At 41.6% G+C, this 24,690-nt stretch overlaps 1 protein-coding gene across 19 annotated transcripts in view; it reads left to right on the top strand.

Moving 5' to 3' along the window:
• Positions 1-24,690, top strand: part of PTPRF (protein tyrosine phosphatase receptor type F) — a 389,874-nt gene that overhangs the window by 113,124 nt on the left and 252,060 nt on the right. For all 19 annotated transcript variants that reach the window (XM_074906365.1, XM_074906369.1, XM_074906384.1 and 16 more), the window contains one exon: positions 21,689-21,850. In XM_074906365.1, the coding sequence (XP_074762466.1) occupies positions 21,766-21,850 (85 nt within the window). In that variant the 5' untranslated portion in view covers positions 21,689-21,765. The remainder of the gene's footprint in view (positions 1-21,688; positions 21,851-24,690) is intronic.

Here is a 24,690-nt window from a genome sequence, read left to right as displayed (position 1 = left end):
TGGCTATGGGGCCCAGGCAGTGTAAAGGTGTCTAGAAAGCATTACATAATCAGTCTTTGCTTATAATTTAGTTGGTTCATTTTTTGGTGCGTGTCAGAATATGTTTATTCTTGTAAGGCTACATGACATCATCCACTTAACAGGGAAGTGTAAGACAGCAAAAGAATGTATGAGGCTGGTTTTAGCTGTCTGAGGGGTAAGCATTTTACTGAGCAGAAGTGGAACAAAACCAGCTTTAAGGGTGGTTGGTTTTTTGTGTTTCACAGGAGGAGCTGTTAAAAGTCTAATTTATAGTTTTCCTCATGGCTATTTGAGCAAGGGTGTAGCTGAGGAGTGTGTGTGTGTGTGTTAGTGGAGTATTTGTAAGAGAGCGGCTGCAGGAGCTTGGAGGGCTATTTAATTCTTTTCCCCTTCCATTAGCTGATGAAGCAAAACGAGTGGGAGGTCTGTGAAGCCAGATCAGTGTTGATAAGGGAAAACGCAGTTCCCAATGCAAGGATTTAAAAACGCTCTTTAATATTGCAGCAAAAAGCAGAGCAAGAAGGTGTGACTGGGTGCTGGAGCCAGCAGTACTGAAGCTGGAAGCAAAGTACACCTCTCTTGGGGTCTTGTAGAGGGCAGAGAGAGAGTAGTAGTGCTGTGTCCCCTCCATGTCCTGATGTCTGTCCTGGGCATCAGTCTGAATTCCTCCCATGCTGAATCAAGATTTGCTTTAGTCAAACAGGAGTTGGGCTCAGGGTAGTGCTAACTGAAATGTCATATTCCTGGGTTTATAAGAGAGTCTAGGCTAAGAATTCAGACTTGTCTTCTGACCTGGGATACTGTAAATCTGAATTGGAGGGTTTAGCAACAAGCAGAGTTTCTTGGTGGATTGAGGCATCACTGCCCCAGGCTTCCCCACTATAAAACACGCAACTCGACAACCCAGTGTTTTCATCTTTGTGTATCTGAGACAGTGATTGGGATGTGGATGCTTCTGGCGTTGGTGAGTTGTTAGAAGAACAGTCTGATTTTTCTGAAGAGCCGTTCGCACAGTGCAGTGAAGATCTGGATGGTGTGTGGTTCAGCGTGCAGTTTGTTTCCCTCTCGAGGTATCTTTGTTTCTGCTTAGTATTCTGCACACCACACTGAGACCTCGGTCTTGTTTAATCAGTTTGGTTGTGATTGCTTCCTTGTATCCATGGGTCTCATCTTGAATTCAGTGTTTTGCATTACAAATCTGCTCTCCAGAGGTGGGCAGAATATATAGCTCCATCTGCCACATCCAGTTTTAGCCCTTTGTCGTGGAGCCCTGTTAACAGGTGACATGCATAGCCCAACGAAATTCCAGCTAATTGTTGGCATGTAATTAGGAAGATGAGTGCTGACCGGATCCTTTTCTGCAAAATGGAGGAACTGCTGAAGGCTGCAGAGAGATGGGGAGTATCGGCTGGACCTCCTGGTGCAGCTCCCATGCTCGCTTTGTCCTGGAGCTTGCCTTGGCTTTGCAGGGTGAGATGAAGGGTTATGGGAGCTGAATTATTCTCCTCACATGCCAGCTTCTAAATGCCAGAGGATGTGTGGGGAAGTAGATCTCTTACAGGAGTATCATTTATGCTCTTTTGTTTTGTAACATTTGGATGACAGCATTTCTGAAATAGTCATTTCTGTTATTACTACTGTGAGAAAGAGGTTAGTCTAAAATCAGTATGTGAAAGTGCTAATAAATACAGTGTTTATGCACCATCAGCGGAAAGATGACCCCTTTGATTTCTTATCTCGTTGTTCTTCTGCTAGAGCTGAACCCCTGTTATTACAGGGTTATAAGAGATAACCTGTATATTTTTAGGCTTTTTTTAAGGTGAAAAAACTAGAATTCAAATGGTTTGCAGCTGTTCTCCAAAGCGGTGGTATAAATTGTCATACTAAATCTAAAAGTTTAGTGGAATTTTAAGAAACAGAAGAATAAATTAGTCCAGAAAACGTCTGCAGGATAATTCTTTGTGTGTTTTTATAGAATCCTGGTAGGTAACTGGAGTAAGTTTCTGATGTTTTTAAGATAGCAGGTGCTCTTCAGAGTTTCATAGTTTGGTTGGTTTGTTTTGGTTTTTTTTCAATCTATTCTCACAAAATAGTGTCAGGGAGACAGAATGCTATCACTGCTTTTATAGTTGGGGGAGTGTAAGGTGCAGGAGTGTGAAGGCATGTGGCAAGGCCACAGGAGTCCCAGCACTGGAGGCAGGGTTGGAGCTCCAGACCTGCCCGGCTGCTGGGGGCACAGCCCCTGTGTTCTGCTGCCTCCAACAAGCACATCGATGGTGTTGAAGCTGTTAAAAAAACCCCTACAATGTGTTGACTGTAAAAATACATGCATCGTATCGCTTTTATAGCAATACATGTATACATGTAAAATATGCACAAATAATGTGTGAATATGTGTGTGTGTCATGCTTGAAAGTACTTTGGAAAGAAACTCTTAGCAGGTCTATATTGGAGTCAAAAGAAGTGAGATCTGCTTGCTAAGTAAGATCTGGAGAGGCACAACAGCTGAGTCTGGCTGCAAACACAGTGAGGAGGATGTCTAACAAGCTGTCTTGCACTGTCCAGTTCCTGCTTTTAGGGAACCTTTTCTGGGTTTTTTTTTTTTCAGCCATGTGATGCTGTCTCATAGCACTCACATCATCTAGTCATCCAGTCTGGGAAAGCCCTTGGGAGGGAGATTGTGGATTGTGTTTGGAATGCAGTGAGTAGGATTGTATCATCCACCTTTAAGTATGCATTTTCTTTTGTGTACTTGATGACTTGGACAGTTGAAACTAAAAGCTTCCCTTGAAACAATATATTGAGACATTAAAGTTTTGAACAAGGGCTCTGGCAGGTAGTTCTGAAACACAAGTGTAGTTTAAAGCTGTTCTGAAATAGCTGTAATGACAGTAACATCATATATTGCTGTCAGAGAAAAACACCATTTCTTCCTCTGTGGGGAGAGGGAAATAGCTGGTTAACAGCTAGAGACTTACCTCTCGAGATTTAACTTTTTAGATAAAGTGCTAAGGAAAAATGCATGGCTTTCTTATCAAATATATATTGTAAGCTGTATTTATGTTAGTTGCTTGGCTGCCAGGGTTAATGAGGTGACTGGAGGCCAAGTAAATGTAACATATTCATAGGTAACGGTATTAAAAATGAAGCCTGAAAAGGCTGGCTGGCTGGCAGCCAGTCTGGGGTCCCCTGTTTCTCACTGTTCAGCTGGGAGATAAGCTGTGAAGAGGAGCATCTGTGAAAGATGAGAGGCGAGGCAAAAATGTTTAAAGTTGTAGCTTAGTATTTACTTTCCAAACAACACCAGGAGTTCTGGTGCCCGTTTGGTAGTTTATTAGAGCATGCTGCCCGTACAGTTGGAACAGCACAGGCAGCTGTGGTCCTTCAGAGTGGCGCTTACCACTCACTTCCCCTGGCTCATGGAAGTTGTTGGTCTCTGACTTGACCCTGTATTTCTGCTGATCTTGAGTTGTGCATAACACTTTTCAGCAAAAATACAAATACATCATAAAATCTAATATGGATTCTTACATAGAAACCTAATGAAAAACATAGGTGAGGTGAATTTGGTTAGCATTCATATTCATAAAAGCTCACTTTAGAGACTGTAAAGGATGAGAAGCACACTGTAGTGGGTTTATGGTGTTTCATTGAAAAGCTGCCTGCCTCTTCATTTCTAGAAAGCATGATGTTAAAGTGTGTGGCTTTTAAATTATTACTAAGGCTATATTGCCATCCCTCTCGTTTGAGGTGATGCTTTGTGTTTTTAATGTATGTTTTTATTTTGATTCATTCTGGTTTCACAGTTAGGTTTTTAAGTAATCATTCTGAATAAAGCAAATCTGTTTTGGTTACATCAATAGGGCATTTAATGTCCACACAACTGCTAATCATTCTTCAATTTGTGCAATTAGAATAAAGCTCAGGTCATAAGTAGTAGAAATATGAGAAATCTAAAGCTGCTGTGCTGTCGGCTTACGTGCTACAGAGGTGATTTTAGTCTGTTCCTAAACTGGGGCATATTTACTTCAGCTTAATTAAGCACCAGCCCTCTCAGTGCTTCACCTCCTAGTGCAGTCAGTGATCTTGATTCATTGGTTGGTGTGGAAGAAGATACAGCCATGGCATAAAGGATGGGATGTTTTTTCTTGCTGGTACGTACTCATCACTGCTAAGTGCTTCCATTGATTACAGCAGCATGAACGCAGCCGAAAACAACACGGTTGGTGGTTTCTAGGAATGCTTGCACTACCATTTACTGAGCCCTTGCCTTGTTGCTTGAGGACTTTATTTTGAAACAAAAGTGGAAATGTCAGGCAAACACGTGCAAATGCTTGTTGGCGATTGCTGCTTGGAGGGGCTACCTGCTGGCTCCCCATGGTGAGTTCACAGCTCTGCATACTGAGCATCCCTAACAGGCAAGCTGTGGTTGCTGTTGGGGTGTACTGGAACCAGTCTGCAGAAGCAGAGCAGGTACTGGCGCAGCTGGGGTGTCTGCGGTGGGTGGGTGAATGTGGGTGTAGACTGTGCTGCGCTGGTTCTATGCACGTCATGTCATTTTGTCCCTAACTTTTAAATGGCAGGTGAAAAGCTTCAGCTAATGTTCCTTTAATAATTAATTGATGTGTACAGGCACATCTTAGAGCCATTTTCATTTAATATGGTATGATAGACTTTTGATTAATTGCCCTAGCTTGTAGAGTTGTAACAGATTAGTGTCTGTCTTAAGGGGAGGAAAGGCTGTACTTTTCTTGTCATTGACCAGATACTAATGGATCAGTTACGAGATGCAGCCAGCTGTAGTATGTGCATCCTCATGGTCACACATCTTCTCTTAACATGCAGCATGCAAAATGTGGACCTGTCTTGAATGCATGTTTCTCATCTGTTTGGACTGGACACACCACTGTAGGCACTGCTGGAATAGAAATGAATTCTTCTTGAAAAGGTGCAGTAAACTAACTTGAAGAGTTAGGCTCCTTCTTTCTTGACTACCTCATGTTGTGCTGAATTGAGATTACAAATGACATCCTCTCAACTGTCTTGAAACGCACTTGGGACATTGGAAAATGTGTGAGCAGAGAAGAGGTAGAGGAAATGCAGACGTAGACATTGATGTATGGGACCTCTGGGGCTAGACCTCCTGTCAGTCAAATTGCCCATGTCAGCTTTCTGAATATGCTCATTGCTTGGATTAGGGCAGGGCATGCTCTCAACAAGGTCTTAAATGCTACAGCAAGACCCCCACGTGCTGCAGCTGTTTAATCTAAATAACAAGTGTGTGTTTTTATTGAATTTAGTGTGAAAATGAATGATACAGTGGCCTCTAGGGCACTCTTCTGGTATGATTTTGTATATAAAAATGGCTTCTCCCTCGTTTGTTTTTTTTTTTTTTTTTTTTTGTGAATGAGCATAGACAGCCCTTTTCAAAGTAATGTTGAGTTGGGAGTGTTTGCAGTTTCATCTTGTGACTCCATCTCCTAGATACTCTTTGTCTGAGAACTTGGTACAGCTTGGCATCCTTTCATCTACAGCACACATATGACCATCCCTGAGATGCACCAGTTCATCTGAAAACACAACAGAGTCACAAGAAAGCTTAAAAGTGCGTTTTAAAGGGTTCTTTGATTGTTTTGTAAATGCTGTCCCCCACAAGGTAGGGTAGGAGAGCACGGCTTGTGTAGGGCTGTTAAAGGCTTCTGGGGCAGGAGTGATACAGATGCTTTCAGCAGGAGTTGTATCAAGCACCTGAGAAGATCTTCTGGTAGCACTGTGCTGGAGCTGGTCTGGTTCTGGTTGCTGTCATCTCTCACCATTCTTCAGCTGCGTGAGTTGAGATGAAAGGAATCGTTATCTGATGCTTTCTCCAGAAGTTAATAAACTTAAAGGACATTTTTGATTCTCTCTGTCCTCCTGTATCGATTGAGCGTGGAATAGTTCAGAAGACAGTCATGTAGTTCAGGATTCAAAGCCACTTGAATAAACTTGGGGTTTAATAAAAAAAAGACAGATGAGGTGGTTCACTGTTTTTCCCTGCACATTTACCTAAGGCTTTCAGCTGTCCAGAAAAATGACAAACTACATCAAACAGTACAAGTTACTGGTGGCAGGTTTGGGGTTTTTTTAATGTTTCATTTCAGGAAAGTTGCTGCTAAGGTTTTTCCTTAGCTTCTAAAATATTCTGTTGGCGAAAAATGGCCAAAAAGTCTTGTTTGAAAAAGAGCTTAAAAAGTTCTGTGATGATGATAATGAATTTACAAAATCCCTCGAGATAGAAATATTTCTAAATTAATACTAATTGGAAATGTTATAAAGGTAACATTTAATAATATTTTAGCACTGTTCCCTGTAGTAGGATTTTGACCTTTTCATTGCCTCTGTGAGCCTGGGATGTTAATCGGGGAAATTGCACATGAGGCATGAGGAATGTCTGAGATAACTTACCAAATTCTACAGGTCTTTTCTTGTGGACAAACTAAAACTTGGACTTCTTTAGCTTGTAGAGGAGCTCAAATTACAATAGCTGTACATGGTGTACGTCTTAACTCTCAGCTTGCTAACAGTTCAGAGATTGCAGGCTGCTTAGGTGGATATGGATATGTGCATTTACAAACTCGGAGGGGTTAAGAAGGCTTGTAGTTAATCCAAAATACAAAAATGCTGCTGCAGCAGAATTGCTTCAAGCTCTTTTAAAAGTCCTTTCAAGTTAAGATGACACTGCTTTTGGTTTAATATAATGAATTCAGTAAAGCAAGAAGGCACTAGCTGTTCTGCTTGTTCCCACTCTCTGGTGAGGAAAGGGGGGCTTATGGGATTCTCGTTCGGCTAAATAAAGTTTGGCTTGCATGTAGTGTGATAAATTCAAGTACAATGCTTTCAAAGTTAGAGAGCCAAGTGTCTGCAGCTTTTGTGCCTCCAGCAACTTGCAAGAAACTCTTGGACAGTTGATGGGAAAGGGTTTGGGGATGGTGGACTTCCCCAGGGTGTTGGTCTGTTTGAAAAGAAATAATCGGCTTTGCCTGGTTCATACAACTGGCTGTTAGTAGCTACTCAGTCTTGGTCTTAATGATGATTGCTGCCTATGAGTCTGTTGTGCCAGTAGTTTTGGTTGGCTGTGTCAGTAGTTTTGGTTGGCCATCCTCACTTCAGGCAGTGGCTTGATCAGCTTTTTGTTTCTTATCCAGACAGTGAAGAAAGAAAATTCTGCTGTCTCCTCTGGCAGTGCCAATGCTGCTCAGCAGCGAAGACTCCTGAGGAAGTCACAGGACAGGCGCTTGCAGGCTGGGTAATGGTGTTTGCTAGGCTCTTGGAAGGTTACCCTCCTCCCAGCTGCATTACAGAGTCAGGATTGATCTTGCAGCTGTTCATTCACTATAAGGCCAAAACAGGACTTGGAGCCCAACACTGCCATGTGCAGCCCTCCTCGGGAAGGCTGCCAGGACAAGCACATGGCAAGTGTTGGTCAAACTTCTGACAGTCAGCGGCGAACATAGTAAGAAACCTCTGTGTATCCAGAAGCTTTGTCGTGTAATCCAGGGACATGGTTTTCCATGTTGACAGGCAGAGAAATGTGCTAAGGGATGTTTGTATTTTGTGACGTCCCAACTGTACATTCAGCCCTTGCAGAACTCTTCTGTTGCCTTTGCTCAGGAAGGGTTTTTATGTTACAGAGGTGATGAGTTTGCTTCAGCTAGCAATATGAGTCTTAACTCTTGTTTGATGAACTCTGTCATGGAGGATCCATACTTCTCATTTTATTTTGCATTTGTATAAATTACATCAGACAGTTCTGACTTCCTTAGGAGGTGCCAGGTTGCAGGCACACTCCAGTTTGGACAAAGGCAGGTTAACTGGACTGCAAAGTTTTCTGAAGCCTGTAAGTCTCAGCTGAAGATCAAGCTTGGAATACTTCTGCAGAGAGATCTACACCACCATGGCCTGCCTGGTGCAAGGCTTTAGTGCTCCTCTGGGTGGGACAGCAACTCAACAGAGCAGTGGGGAATCTGCAGTGCCTTAAGCAGCCCTTTACTGCTGGTGCCCTTGGTGTGATCCAAAAGGTTAACCTGTCAGGAATTATCTCTGCGAGCTTGAAGGACAGAATAAGCTTTATTATGAACAGCAGTGCTTCATGAAGAATAGCTATTCAGATTCCTTCATGTATTCTTTTTAAAAGGGCTGTAAACAAATTGTTTCTCACAAACCACCTGCAGCATTAAACACATTTTCTATTGCCTGTGTCTCCCAGAGTTGGATTGCTGATTTAGCCCTGTCAGTGCCCTGGGTACTTTGTTCTTCCACTTTAAAAAGCTGATTGTTGATACTTTTCCAAATGTTTCCATGTCTTTAATGTTAGTTCAAAATATCTAATGCGTTGCTCCTGCAGGCAGAGAGGATACCAGCTGCATCAGACAAGTTGCTGTTCTGTTGATTCCTTTCCTACGGTCAGGAATGGCCTGTATTCTTACTGGAAGAGGTTTGGGATTCATTCTCACTAGAAGACAGGTAAAAAGTGGTAAAGGGAAAACCAGAAGACAGATACACGAGTCTGTCACAAAACCCTGCTCAGAAACCTTCTCTTTCCTCTGTGAAGAGAAAATTGTCTTGTAATATGTAACCTTGTTGCATATGATTTCAGATGATTTTTTTTCCCCTTCACATTTCAATTCTCAAAGAACTTTTACTTTAAAAAGATGAAATATAAAAATAAAATTTAAGCCTAACCTGCCAGCAAAGGGTAATGCATTCTGAAGCAAAGCCTCTGGGCTTTGAACCTTTGCTAGTTGACTCCTAAAATGCTGCTGGTGGAGTACTTCTCTGTGGGTTACTTCTCTGCTATAGCTACCTTTGAAACACAGTGGATGCTTACTGGATAGAATGACTTAACTTGCTAGCCCTGGAGTGCAGGAGCAAGGTTCTTCCAAGAAATTTCTGGGACAGCATCCAGGTCAGTGAGAAATGTCCTGCAATTTCTGTCCTGAAATCTGTGGCTCTGTCTGCAGTATCAGCTTTCCTCCCACTAGTAAGTGTTGGATGAATTTGAAGAGTTCTGAATGCCAAGATGAACTAATTTTTTTTAAGCAATAGGTGGTCTGCCTTTACTGCAGGGAGTGTTATGACTTCTGTGTGAAGAGAGACTCCTTCATTGCTCTGTCCTCAATCCATCCTGCTTTGGGGTCTTTGCTCCCTGATGGGTGAGAGCACTTGCGTTTGCTGGAGCTGCTCCTACCTTCCCCACCAATGACATAATGTTGGCACGTGTCACTTCAAATGAGCTTATACTAGTGATGCATGTGCTGTGACAGGAGTGGAGCTGCCCGTTTTCTGACAAGGATCCAGTGGTAGAGCAAGTCCTGTACTTGATGGATGGTGGTCCCTACAGTTTTTAAAATGTAATGCTGTGATGCAGAAATTGGGGAATGAGTGTATTCCAGAGATAGACTGGCATCCCTTCTGCAGGGTGCACACTAGCAGCTCCTTTTGCAGAACTGTCCTGACCTTGTTTGTTTTGGACTTAGGCACCATAAAATAGCTTGTTAATTGCTGCTCATTTAGAATTATAATTAGGTGTTACCAGATGAGTTCTGTAGTACTACAATTAAAATGTTATAAAAAATTTTGTGGTTTTTAATACTTCATAAATTGGTTAAAATTTAATTCAAAGTACACTGATTACAAGCTCTCTGTGTATGTGCACAATTATTAAAACCCACAAGGATAAAGCCAAAGCAGAGAGATCTCATAAAGAATGTACCAGTAAAATCAACTGTGTCCTTTGCATCGTGTTGCTGGGGAAGGCTTGCGTGATGCAGAATCCAGGTATTGGCTGGAGGTCGAACAGCCAGGGACGTGAGCTCCAGCATCAGGTTCCTTCAATAATCTCGGAAGGAAAGTCAGGGCTCTGGTTACTCTCCTGGGTTATGGAAAGAGAAGGGTGTCTCAGTGAGCAAGGTACAACTGAAACTGTTTGGGGTTTGTTTATTGCCTCTGTGAAATGCAGGGTGCCTTGCGTTGAGAAAAGCTATTCAGCAAGTGGCAGCAGATGCCTTGGGCCTTGAAAAATCCATTATATTCTGGGGCATGTATTACCAGATCAGGAGTACCTTAGTTAATGCCATGCAGAGTGCTATACTAGTGCAAGCGTTGTGTGGCAATGTAAGTTGATTCAAAATATTTTGAAGGGATAACTTTGTCCTGTTTACCTGTAGCCAGACTAAAACATAAACTGGCACAAACACAGTGTTGTGTGCTCTGACTAATTCAGTAAAATTGCCCGTTTGCTCACACCTGGCTTGGATCCACTTTAACTAATGGGCTGGGCACATGTCTAGAAGTGATGGACATAGGGCTGTGGTCTCTGAGCAAACGAGCTTTCAGAGGGAAAGTCATCAAAACTACTTTGATTCATTAGTTTGCAGGTAAGAAAAAGCCTGGACATCTGGTGGCATCGCATATCCAAAAGTGAATGCTTAAAACTTGGAGCGTGTTCCTCACATGTCACTAAGGGTCTCGGAGCTGTTGTTTATTGGCAGCTGAGGAGTTGCTCTGCACTGCTATTATTTTGGTATGATTTGATGAACAGGGTGCTGCATCTTGTGTTGTTAGCCCTATGCCAGCATCAGCTATGAGGAGGAACAGGGACTGTTCTTTTCCTTGGAGTTGTACTTAACCAGGCCTTGCTTAAGCTTTCCTTTGCTTTTCATTACGCTAGGTGACATCTTTCCCCTTTAAGATCTGTTCTGTTTTTCTGCTGGAAGCTTTTTGCCTTTAGGATTTTACATTCTGGCAACTAACAAAATTGAAATAGCTTGCCTCCTAAGTACTGTAAAATGTACATTGAATCTGATTTTGATGGCTTCAACTATGCATTTCAGCACACTAATGTATGAATGGATTGAAAAAACAGCTAGCAGTGATTTTCTTTCCTTAGGTTTTACTGAATTGTATCCCAAGAAGCTGCACATTATGTATTATCCTCTTTATGTTTTGCTCAAGGTCATGTAAAGGTGGTGGCCTGGAAGGAGAGAGTGGATAATTTCAATAGTAAAACTACGAAGTTGCTGCAGACGGCATATGGGATGTCTTATTTTTCAAAGGTCTTTCCGTCTGCTATTGGCAGAAGTCTCCATTACAAAAGGGCAGTTTTGTGTGAAGTACATAATTTTTTTTTTTAGGTTGATCTTTTATTAGGATATCTTGACTTAGACCATTAGCATGGAACCATTCCCCTGCTAAAGAGAACACATGGAAGTTGTGATACCAAGATACAGAGGAAACACTCTGAAAATTTGAAGAGGAAGGAATATTTAAGATCAAAACAAGCTACTGTCTTGTGGAAACGGAAGTCTTATGGTGGTGGTTTTTGTTTTCCTTTGAATATCTTTCTTAAGGTTGAATTACAGAACTTGAAGCTTCTAGAGCTGTAGGATGTCATGGAGGAGAATTTTGCTGAAGGGTGAAGAATATCCCATATCTGTATGTCTGTGTCATGCTGAATGTAAGAACTCATCTCTCCTGCTGTCTGTCAAGTGTAGAAATGCCAAAACCATTGGAAGTAGCTACATAGCTGCCATGCACTCAATACCCTTGGTTAGCAAAGCATGCCTTTTGTAGTGATCAAAAAATTTCAAAATATTGAAACCAGAAACCCACATACATTTAGCATGTATTTTATGGTGGATGAAGCTCCTTGAGAGGTACAGGGTCACACAGGGTATAAGGAGCAGTGAGAATTGCGCAGGGGTGATGTTGTGCCTAACTTCCCTGAGAGGTGCTGTTGTTTACTTGTCCCGTATGTTTTGGATTTCTTCCTGAGCTTGGGAGAGGCAGCCATTCCAGGTTCATTAAAATGTGCAGAATATTTTTAGCCTCCCACCTTTTTTCATCTTCCTAATCCAAAGCAGGTGAGGTTGCGCATCCTTGATAAGGTGGCAGGCGACATGGATTCGCAGCCGTGTAGAGCCTTCTTGGCTGCTGCCTTTAAGTTTTCAGAACTTGTGTGAGGTCAACGCATGAGTTTACTTTCAGAATGTGTGCATGAAAATGTGACTGTAGAAGCAGATTTTGTCCTGTTTGACTGTGGAGTCCTGGGATTTGCTTTGTGGTATGAAAGATGGAAGATGGCTGGTCTGTCCAGAAAGTGTTGAATTTGCTGCAGCCTTGATGCAGCTGTTATCTCGGTTCCTCTAGCCAGGAAGTAACTAGGAAACTAGTGCTTTGATCTGCCAAACAAAGAAGACTTGTAAAATATATTAATTGATTTTCTTCCATCAAACTGTTTTGAACATACAGCCTCAGATCTGAGACAGAATCTGATGTCTAGATGTTTTGTGTGTCTTACTGTACAGAATGTGATGCAAGAAATCTGAATTTAATTTTTAGCCTGAAGTGCTACTGAAGAAGAGAAATTGTATTTTTGGACTGAGAGTTAAGTCTGACTTTGTGACCATTAATTCAGGATTTCTTAATTTGCAGATCTTTGCTTTCTTCATCTTCAATAAGCATTATATTACACCTAGGGCTTGATTTTTATTTACATACCTTTAATACGGCTTGGGTACTATGTAGTATATGCTACCTCAGAGGGTGTTTTCTTTTGCCAAAGCAAAGCAAGGGGGCCTTAGGAGATGGAAAAAAGAAAAGGAATAATCATAAATTTAGCATCTTATTACAATAAGGTTGATTGCATCTTGGTTTCTTTATAGGTTACAGAAACAGTTTTCATTTTTCAAACAGAAGGCAATTGCATGAAACTTGTGCTTTCATAGTTCCTGCTTATTAGTTGCGAAGGGAATTTCTGGGTGCTGTCTTCCATGGTAACAGCCAAATGCCTCCAGAGACAGAGGACTGCAGGATGCTGGGGGCGTTCTGCATGGAAAGAATTCAGTTTAATAAATGTAATAAACCCATTTACCCTACCGGGCTATGTTAACTACCTGCATATAAACTGAGCATACATAATGTTTGGGCAAAGGTTAGAGAAGCAGTTCGTAGGAAAGGCTAGCTCCAGCGCACACCAAAGCAGCAGCTATTCTTATTTTAGCCCTTGGTAACACACACAATAATGGGGTTCAAGCAGTATCTGTGGTTGAGACAGTAATAACAAGTATGATATAATTAACTTCAAAACCCTTTAGGAGAGAATAATTCCAAAATCTAGCATTGAAAACGTTCATAGTTTCACAAGATGAGAATTACAGAAAGTTTAATTGGATATATAAACCCTCCAGTAGGGCATAAGTTGTCTGCTAAATGATGGCGTTAGGAAGAAGCCAGCCCCGTGGCAGCCTGTGGCTGTCTTCTCCCACGTGGTCTTTGAGCTGGCTGACACGGGCTGGCTGGGCCTGGGATCCGGTCTGATGCGGTGGTGCTGCTCCTGTACTGGTGGTGATCATGTTTGAAAAGGATGGCAGCCAAGATAATGTTTGTGAACTTGCCACTTCATGAGCTCTTGGTGGACCTGTGGAGAAGGATTACTGTTAGCAGGATCAAAGTGATGAGTCCTTTTTACTTGATTGCTGCACGTGACAGTGGCTGTGAGACCATGAGTGGAGGTTTTGTCGCCAGTGCATGCACACTTTGCAGAGCCTGACTTAAAATAGGTCCAGACAGGTAATTGCTCAGCATGATTTAATTGCTTGTGTATTTGTCAAACTGCTGCCGAGTCAGCAAGGTTAAAGTTGTTTGTAGGATCCTCATGTATGTCTTCATGAGTGGCCATGACTATAGTGTGTGTAGTGTAAGAGTAGTCATTGAGCTTAGAGGAGCCAAGATGATGATCAAAATGTTGAGAATGATGCTAAACTTCAGAAAGGACAACTTGAAAGTGAAGAAGTTACTCAAAGCATCCTTAAAATTAAAATGGGAGAAAGTAAGAGTGGAAAAGAAAAAGGGGAGTGGGGGTAAGCGAACCAGTTCATTGATGTGGTTTGAAACCAGTAATGGAACATAAGAAAGCAAGTTGGGAAAAGCAGTTAAATTAGCAAGGCTGGGAGTAATTCACACTAGCTAGATCTCAAAGCTATTTGAGATGAAAATTTGGAAACCCAACTCCCAGGTATTAGTAGCAGAGTGTATAAAGTGCAACGAGTATAAAAGGAAAATTGAAGGATCCAAGGTGGGCTTTGAAGAAATAATGACTATAGATAGAAGATAAATAATGTAGGCAAATCGGTGCCATGTGAAAATTGGGCTTACTGAACAATGGGAGGTTAAAGATGGCAATTAAGGAAGAGAAGGGTACTGCCAAATAGAGAAGTTATTACTTTGCATCAGTTTCTAACTGCTAAAAATGTTGTGGAAGACTTAGTACTAGTATAGTGCCCAGCCTTTCTAAATATAAAAGATAAGAAAATTTCTTTCTTGAAGAAATTGAGGTCTTGGCAAAAGCAGATTTGGAATATGCTATTAATCTGAAAAGCATTAAGTGAGCAGTTCCCCAATAGTGTGCTATGTTATGTAAAACATAACTGAACTTCCAGCAAAAGTAAGGGATTTTTCATTAAAAGGAGCCATTTTTTTTTCAGAAGAAAGTTCTTTTTATATGCCTTGTACTGTGGTTGAAGCAAAAATCATTGAGAAAATAGCAGCATACCTGAAAGATCATATTATCGTAGGGTCCAGCATTCATGGATTCTGCAAAGGAAAAATGTTCTAGTAGCTGTTTGACATGTTCAAGCCAGAGATGGACTTAAAATTTGTTCATATTCCAGGAGATCTCAAAAATTTCTACACTGAGTCTGTTAATGAAGCTGAGTAGATGTGTGGATAGAGCAAAAGCACTCTTATAAAGAAGAAACCGATTTAGTTTTGAATTAGAATTGATTTAGAATTTAGTTTGATCTCAAGCCAGTAGACATCATGCAGATCCTTGAAGGGAAGGAAGGACAGGTTATCCCTCATCTGATCAGTCATTTGTATTTTTGCTGGTTTTGGTTAAAATTAGTTTTGGTGCTAAGTGGATCTTACATCTGCTCCACTTTGTGCGTTTTGTCAGTCTGAGAGGTGCGGAACTGGTGTGTTTTGCATTGCTGGAACCAGACACAGGAGTAACAGTACCATAGCTGTACAGTAGATAGCAGTCAGATGTGGTGTGTTGTAAGCAGCAAACCCAGAAGCACCGTGTTTCTCAGCTCTCCCTCTCTTTAGTTTAAAACCTTCTGTTCTACATCCTGGATATGTGGAACTTGATGCTGAGTTGGGGTTTAGAGGAGAGGACTTGGTACCTTGTGATTTTAGTCTTTATGCTGTTTTCCATTGTGCTGAATGCAAGCCTGTAATGGCTTGGTCATTTGGTTTAAGAATATATTGTCATGTGTGTAGTAATTTGTAGAAAAAAACACAGAAATTCTTACTTTGTGGAAGTGGCTGACTCATGAGCAAGTTCCACCACATTAGTGGAGTTTGCTGATAGCTAAGGAATAGCTGAATTTATTTTTAATTTTTGTAGGATTTTCTACTGCCCTGGGTCTTTAATCCATGCATCTGGTTGCACTGCTGGGCCTATTCTGTAAATGTAAAAGACCTCTGTTGAAAGGTGATACGCAATAGTTTTCTTCTTTTAGGAGACTTTACAGCAGGTATTAAGAGCCTATACACTTGGGTAGGGTGATCTACAGCAATCTGTATTTAGTGTTCACTGTGAATGATGGCTGGGCTTGTGAGGCTCAAGGCTGATCTATATTTTAAGTGGATGTTTTGACTTCTCACTGTAGTTATTTAACAGGGCCCTTCATAAGCCTTGTTCCAGTAGAAAAAAAATCCTCCTTTTTATCTAGGATTGTCTGCAGGCTATGACACCTTCAGAAATTAATATCTTCAGAAGCAAATGTAGCCAATAAGGCTGACAGGAATACCCAAGCTGTGCTTGTGTCCTGCTTAAAAACTGCTCTTTCCCTCTGCTTTTCTCCTTGGGACATGTTGCGGTTGTGTGTTCAGGATCATGAAGATCTGTAGCTGAGCCAGCTTGTTGCTGAGGTCTTCGCACTTGTTGTTTTAATGTTTTGCTAAAATAAAGAGAATCTTTTATACCAATCTGCCTCTGTTCAGGTTTGGGTTTTTTTCCTCAAAAAAAGGTTTGGGATATTTTGGGGTGTTTCTTTTTGGTTTTTTCCACCCCATTTTTAATTTCCATTGAAACAGATGATGAAACATTTTCCTGTTGCTGTTTTCTCTTGGTGGTTTTGGTTTTTTTTTCTTTTTTGGAGAGTTTACTGACAATATTCAACTTACACTTTCTTTTGCTGTGTCTCATTCCATTACTCACAGTTACATGCCCGTGGCTAATTATACTCCTCCACTCCTTTCTTGGTGTTTGCATCCTTCATGTACTTACAGATGGTTATCAAATCTCCATCTTGCTTAGCCGGTCTGTCTAGCGCTTGCTACTTAACAGAGATTTTTATCCTTCCTGGTTCTTAAATTGTTTTGCTCATTGCTTCTCTCTGGATGGTTTGAGAATCTTCAAACTGACACTCTAGGTCTGCTCACACCTGGGTCCTGGAGGTGATAACCTTTGTTCATGTAGTAGTCGCTTTAGCTTTTGGCCATTTTACTGTATTGCAAGTTCATACGAAGTTCCTCCCCAAATCTATGCTAGTGTTGCCATCTTCATATATCTCCCCACTGAATCTCTCTAATACATTCCCTGCATGTGGGAGTTTAGAGTGAAATGAGACTCATTTTGTCTTTTTTGGCCATATTGCTATGCTCCCCAAGTCTCTTTATATTATATTTCTTGCAGAAAAGCACAAAGAAATCTATGCTAAAGGAATACTAATGTAGTGAAGTGAAACATTCAAAAGTCATTAACTTGTGTGTAACTGTGCTTCTACAACTTTTAATGTGTACAATATGATGATCTTGAACTATACAGTGCGTCATGGTTTTCCTCTTCCTCCTTCAGAGCACAGATGAGGCGTTATATACAGAGTGAAGCAGCTGAGCTTGTAGCCAATTATCATTCTCACTTTTAATAGAATAAATAACTATCTCATTGCTCTGTGTGCCATGTGCCCCTTACTTGCTTGATGAGAGCTTGACTACCATTATTTGTGTGACACCCCAGAGTATTGTGATGATCGGGTCCCTCTGAAGCACTAGTTCCTCTTCAGGGTATTTGTGTAAAATACAAAGTTGTGGGTAGTTGTCCAGAAAGAAAATTAGGTTTCATTATGCTTTGCACATGCGGTAGAGTTGGGAGAAGCTGATGTAGTTTTAGCCCCTTTACTATTGTCTGGGTGGCATCCAGTCGGTATCTTCTGACCTTCATCCTTGAGCTCATGTTGAAAACATTTAAGAAGCTTCCACCTTGAAAAGCAAACACAGTTGTTTCAGGTTCGTTTATGAAAAGATAGTTTTATGTCTCCAGGCCAAACAAGGACACTACTTATGCACTGGGCTTACCTTCCTGCCCTGTAAGTTTCTAGAGAGTCTCGCTGAACCACGTTTCACAGCACATGCAGTGTTGGTAGTCACACATAGAACTGAACCTGGCAGTTCCGTGGACATACAGGGGCTCCTGGAAGAAGCATTTTTGAGCTGACCAGTTAGACACTTTGGATTGTGAAGTAGCTTAGATTTAAAAAGCGATTTTAGTGACATAGTTTTGTCCTCAGTTTGGAATGGGCAGGCTTACTTTGGGGGATACTTTTCTTCATTGTGCCGTTCCTGGCTAGTGACCCACGTGACACTTGCTTCATTTCAGTTTAGCTTCCAGAATAGTTCATAGAGGACATAAGCTATTCAGTGCTGGTTTGAAATTCCTCTTGACTCTTTAAAGTTGACTGCTTTTTCTAATCTCTTTGTCGTCTCCTGTGGGACATGCTCATTGCCAGAATTTCCTAGTACCATATGAGCTGTTGGTATTCTTGGCTCTGTTTTAAATGAGTCCAGCTTTTTCTGCTTGTCTGAAAGAATCAAACCATGTAGGTTTCAAAAATGTTCTCAAGACTGTCTCTTTTCCATCCACCTGCCCTACAGCAAAATCGGACGTATTTAAATGAAATTTGCCTTTTTTTTTTTTTTTTTGTTTTGTTTTGTTTTGTTGTTGTTGTTGTGCTTCCTCGCTTTCTAGTCTTCTGCCAAACTAGCACTTGGTAGTTCTAACATTGGGTTTGGAGCAGAGGCAGAAGTTTAGCTTGCTAAACTCAAAGCTGTTTTTACAGAGCCATCTGGAGTGCTTAGCCTCAGCCTCCTTTTGGGTTACATGGTCTAGAGTTTATAATATTGCCAGGATCAGATGCAGAAGTAACAATGAGAATGTACATGTATTTTTGAAAAATTAATTCTGCAATGTCTGGGCTTCCAAATGCAATATCTATTGTGAGATGCTAGCCAAAGCAGTGAGATTAAAGGACGCTTTCAAATGAAGGGACTAGAGGTCGTCTGCTGCACAGGAGGGCATTCCAGATGCAAGAGAGAGCAACCTGAAGAGGCATGAAGTTGTTGGGGCAAAAGACACACTAAGAGTCTTAAGAGCATTAGTTGATTGGTTGCTGTTGGACGTGATTTTACCAAATCAATACTGACTCAGGATCTGTTTAGCTCATTATCAAAATCTACCAACATTATTTGGTTTGTAGCTACTCTCTGTCTTAGGCTGCCTTTCTGCCCTTGAAAGACAGCCTTTAGCATTGATTCAAGATGGCTGTTCAGTACTGTCAGAGTGAGAATGGTCTTCTAAGGGTTAACTGAGCTTCAGCTAACACCCCGTCACCTTGCTTTGAATATTGGGTTGTCTTGTTGGGAGAAAGCGCGTCGCTTCTAAAAATGGGAGAGCTGAACCACTGGGAGAGGTTTTTTCATATTTTCAATTTCAAAAGAGAATGACAGCTACTGAGATTTATAAAATTTTAAAACATTCCAATTTAAAGGGCTTTAAATATTGAATGCAGACAACTTTTCCATAGGCAGAGCAACTGCAGAAAGAGGAAGCAGCAAAGTTTGATCCTGTTAAGGGCCAAAGGTACTCTATTAACTTTGGAGGGACAGACAACAGCCTTGCATAAGAAAATCCGACTTTCCTACCAGATGGTAAATTATTATAGAGCACTAAACAGTTGCAAAAAGATCAAGCCTATAAAGCATCTGGTAGAGTAACTGACAATTCATCAGTTTTGCATGATGCACATTGTATGTATCTCATGGGCTTGAGAGGAAAGTTATAAATCTGTCAAGCTTGAAACTGGAGAGAAACTTGATCACATTCGCTGCAAGGAGAGAGAAATTGAGACACACACCTATTCTTTAGCTGAGGTTTTTGTGTTCCTCAGAGTTACTCCTGAATGAGGGCTGTGGAGGTGCCATTCACATGAGTTCTGAGCGATCTATGCTCAAGATACACAATTAGATCAGACACTTTTGTTGTTAATGGAAGTGAATGAAAGAGGAAAAGATCTTTGGGTACTGTTCATCCCCAATCTGGTGTGATATGTACCTAAGATGTTTTCAGCACCACCTGTAATGCTTGTTTTCTGTCCTAATTTGAATTTGACACACTTCATTAGTTTTGAGATGGTAATTTCAACGCTTGGTGTACTACCCCCCACCCCCACCCCAAAGTGTATCTTCTTAAGACTCTGGTGTTGTTGAGACAGATGTAATGCTGCTTAAAATGCTGCTTAAAGTGTGCTTCAGTGAGTTTACTTCTCTGGACTGCACAAATTAGCACTGTACATGCAGAATTTAGCGACAATAATCTTCACTCTTAATCCAGGCACTTCTTCCTATTCCCATGTGGACCATATCTGGAGAACTGGCTAACACTGGGCAAACTGTTTGGCGACTAAACAGAGTTTCCCACTGGAATAGAGTTTATGGACCTATAAAGATACAACTATCTGTATCTGTCTCTGCGGTATAAGACATGTTAACGGTGCTTTTAGTAATTCTTTGACGAGAGATGAATGAGGATATGGAGGTTGGAGAGCAACAAAGAGAACTGAGTGTGTGGCTGGTATGAAGAGCCTTTTTTGCAGTATTCAAAATCTTGCTGCTGAGCTTACTTGGATTTATGCTTTCTCATTGAGATAATAAAAGCAGGATGAGATGATCAGTATTCTCTCTGCATCTAGGTTAGAACTAGGTTATTTTGTAAAGTATTTTCAGATGTCTCCGCTGTAGAAGACATTGCATAAATAAAGATTTCTCTGTGTTGTGTGATACAATGTGTGAAAAGATTTACTGTGCAAATACAGTAACAAAATGGAGAAGAATCATGATCTGCTGTTTGTTAGTAAGATGCGATGTAAATATTTGCCTAGGTAGATTCTCTTGAGATTTCTTGCAGATTTCCCTCAGCACTGTCATTGCTGGTGTTCTTTGAGCACTGTGATTTTGTCAGAAGTAAACATGTTCGTAACATGTGATACTTACTCCATCAAATCCTCAGTTGTTCTCAAAAACCCCCCACCAAAATCAACAAAAAACCATGAGACTTCCTCTTCCAAAACCCCATCAAAATACAAAAATATCTTTGTTAGAGCAGTCTTGAATGTGTTTTTGAAATGTCTGCCAAATGATTGAGTGGTGGGTCATACCATTTATGGCCTATGCACTTGTAGATACTTTGCTTCAGGGATACTCAGGGGGACCACTCAAGCTGGCATCTGCCAGCGTGAGATTTTTTTACTAATAGTGCCGTGTTGCCAACTTTAGGTAACTCTTGCAGCTTTAGTGAAGGAGAATCTCATCAACTTTTGAATGACTCTTGAGCTTTCATTGAGATGCCCAGCACTGAAAGAGTGAAGCCCCATCCCTGCTGAGCCTTGTCGTTTTGAGGGAATGGGGCTTGTTAGCTCCTTTAAAATATGTTTTAACAGAACAGAACCTGGACTTTCAGGTGAAAATAAAATGAGTATATTCTCATGAAAAGATAAAAGAAGGCAGATGTGCAGAAGCTACATTCTTTTAAAATACATGCCTTTTTAGGTTGGGTTTCAAGGAATTTTCTGTATTTCTGTATGCAAGCAGATGCCCAAGTTAAAGCCAATTTCCAAGATAGCTTGCTTTGTTTTGGAGAAGGAATATCCAATCCTCAATCCTTTTAGAAAGTCCTCCTCTGCATTTTTGGGAGGTGGAAGCTTAGGTGTTTGCTTGGCATAAAACTTTTCTCTATAGACACTTTTTTTAATAACCTTATACTGTGACTCTGGGAACTCTGTGAACCGCTGGCTGATTCAGTTCAGCTTCTGTTTCTCCTGCTTGGTCCTGTTGAGACTTGTCTGGTGTACACCAGTCCAGCTGGATGGGTCAAACTATGCTTAACATGTAGTTGGCCGCAAACCACCCTACATATGCAATCAAGCATGTCTCTGTTGGGCAGATGGATGAGGAAGTTAGACGAGTTTAAGACTATTTCTTGTACTGTAACATGTAACTTCAGAACTATTTGTTGTGAATAACAACTAAAGGATGTTTTAATAGGCCATAATAGAGGCTGGACATGAAGATGAACTTGGAGATGGGCATGCATTTATACCTTATGACCCCTGAAAACAGCTTATTAGATTTGGGGACATCAGTGTGCAGCTCTACTGCTCAAGCAGGAAAGATACTTAAATTTCACTTTAAAGGTATCTGTAACTGTCTTTACAAGGTAGTTTGGTATATTGGCCGTTAATCTCTGTGTCATATTTGATCATTTTCCTTTTCTTCCCCTCTTGGTTTGCAGGAGTAAGTCTGTGTATGTAACACTGGATGTGCTGACTGCTTGCCTCAGACTGAAGAGGACTTCTGCTACTTTGGAATATGGTGCCTAACTTCTGTGTTTCAGTACTCACTGTGCCAGCAGCCATCCTCTGCTGCTTGATGCTGCCTTTAGCAGGAGCAGACAGTAAGTAACATTCAGTTTTGGAAAGCTTAAATACCTTGCAAAATTTCTTTCAACAAATATTAAACCTTGGTTTGTACTGGAAACACTGAGGACTAAAGGATAACACCTCCACCCCCCCCTTTGTTTTCCCGTGTGCGCAATGCAGATAAACAGTATGTATGTGAAGGGGCACAAGTAGAACTAAGAAGACTGACAAAATTTATTCAAGTGCAGGAGGAGTTTCTGTAGTAGCTGCAAGATCAAAACCTGACAATTTGATTTCTAACATGTACAGATGAGTAAAGAAAATTGAGGGCGGAGGAACAAAGAACTATTGGGGTCACAGTAATCCCTGTTACTTTATTTTCTTTGTTCATTTACCAGCTCTTGTAATTTGTGCAATACTGCGACATCTCTCCTGAGTCAGCAGGTGGTTAAGAGCTGTTGGGGAAAGGGTGCAAGTTTTTACCTTCTGGTGTAGCTCTCCTACACCAGTATTTCAGTAGAATTGGAGTCGAATGTTTCCTTGTGATCGTGCTTTAAGCTGTTGTGTCCATGCCTGTTGTGTCCTAATGGTTGTGCTGCTGTGAGTGGCTTTGATTAGCCCCATCCAGACTGAAACAGGAGAAAGCTGTGCTAAAACCAGTGTGTGGACAGACAAGAGGAGAGAAACATGGCTGATGGTGGACTACTGAAAATACCTTAAAGTAGGAATTTCCCCTCAAGTGAGTTAGGCAGAGTGCGGGAAACGTTGTGGGTTCTTTGCATAGTCTTGGTTTTCATAATTTGTGTGTATTGCTAGACTTATCCCCAAGTCCTTGTGCAGCCTCTCTCCCCTGTTTTTTACCAGTAATCCGTTTTTCAGTGTCCAAATGTTTGCACATTTGCTGCGGACTGGCATTTGTGAATGCTCCATGCCTTTAAAAGCACCCAGGGCTCCTGGGTTGTTAAGCTTGGAGCAGAGTGGTGACTGTGGCACACCTCCTGAGCTGCTACCAACCATCTGCTTCTCACTCCAGCTTTAGGCACAGGGCTTGTAATTAAGATGTAATTTTGTGGAAGTTGAAGGAGATCTTGATATATGTTGGTACAAGCCTGGCTGAATGGAGAAAACAGACCGGGGGTCCTAAATGTCCTTGCCTAAACAAGAGAGAGTAAATTTGGAGAAGCTGGAGGGAAGAATGAATAGAGGATGTGAAGAAAGATACGAATTTGCAAGTCACTAGGGATCACTTCTGCAGGCAGCGGCTGAGTATGTAGTCTCTGTAAGTCTGAGCTGCCCAGTTAAACTGGAGACAGCAGCTGTCTCCTTCCTCAGCTTCTTCCCTGGCCGCTGGTGCTGCTGGAAGATGCTTGTTCAGATCACTTCATGTCTACACATTGTAGCCCATTTTGGAGTCTGGCACAGAGAAGTATTATGCTTAACGTTCAGAGGTATATAAAAATTCCCCAATGTTCCTTATCTTTATCCTGGCCACTGCAAAGGAGAGAAGTATCACTCCATCAGGTAGGCAGAAGCTGGCAGAGGTTAAGATGTCCTAGGACAGTTCTTGGCCTGAGGATAACTTGCAGTAGACATGGTTTGCTAATTTTGTGGAATACTTCCACATGCTTAAATTTAACAAAATTGGCCCTATTTCACTGGCCCAGATCCAAATATTGGTGTCTCAGATGTGGAACGCTTCTGTGTTGAGAAGCAAGCATATCTGTATGTATGCCTTTTTCTCTGGTACAGACTGACTCTGAATTACTTTTCCCTAATCTGGAAGGCAGATCTGGAGGACAAATGACCTTTCAACCACGAAGACACCACAGATTAACTGACGGTTTCCTATAATGGGAAGTGTTCTGTGTATTTTTTAATTCACAGCTTTTCTATTGTCTTACCCCACTGAATCCTGACATCAACTCTGTGGCAGGGAGGTGTGTGAAAGGGCCTGCTCTGTGCCACCACAGGGGGGAAAAAATCATCCCCAAACCTCGCATATTTCATGTCCTGCCATTAGTGATGCAGATGGGCAAGATACTGGTTCAGGACAGCAGTGAAGGTCAAGGGGAGGGTATGGTAATATATATACACTGGAGCTTACAGCAAAAGCTAGAGAGGGATGCTATGTTAAAGGAGCACCCTGTATGCACCCTCTTCAGTTTTTTTGGTCCCCTAAGCATCCTGTTGGCTCCAGTCAAAGATTGTTTATTTATATGGATTCCTGATGTAATATGACTGTTTCTGAGAGTTCACTGTGATTCTTCCTTCTCCCCACAGCTGCTTGGAGTCAGTGAAGGGATGGGTAGCCTCCATATCTGCAAAGCATTCATACATTTCCCCATTTAAAAGCAATGTGATAATGGGAGCAGGGTTATTCCTGGAATTCCTGGAGTCAGTCCCCAAAATCACTTTTTATAGGATCAGTGGGGAAGGAGGGCTGGGGATGGGCTGTGCTGCATCCCTGGCATCAGGCTGCCCTGTGCCTTGTGGCTGGGTGCTTGGGGAGCACCCACAACCAGGGCTTCCCTACCTTCCCCGCTTGCGCTTCGGAGATGCTGTTGTCGCAACACATTTCAGCGTCACTGCTGTAGCTTCCTGACAATTAGGCAGCTGGCAGATAGCTAGATGTTAACGCCTGAGATAAAACAGATTGAATACGTATTGCCTAGCGGAATTAGCACCAGGCGTGTGCCGCAATGCCTCTTCTGGAATTGAGTTCACAGGAGCTATGAACAATGTCAGCGCTGAGGAACTGAAGGGGCATCTAAAGGTTAAATATGTGACAGTGTGTCAGAAAAAAAGGGGCTCGCTTGGTGCCTCCCTGCCAGCAGGACGGGAGTGGTGGTTTCCCAGCTGCTCTGGTGGGGTGTTG

Source organism: Athene noctua, chromosome 5 (genome assembly GCF_965140245.1).
Source record: "Athene noctua chromosome 5, bAthNoc1.hap1.1, whole genome shotgun sequence".
In the NCBI taxonomy this organism is placed as follows: Eukaryota; Metazoa; Chordata; class Aves; order Strigiformes; family Strigidae; genus Athene; species Athene noctua.
Note: the sequence above shows the minus strand (reverse complement) of the source record. Positions and strands in the feature narration are given on the sequence as shown.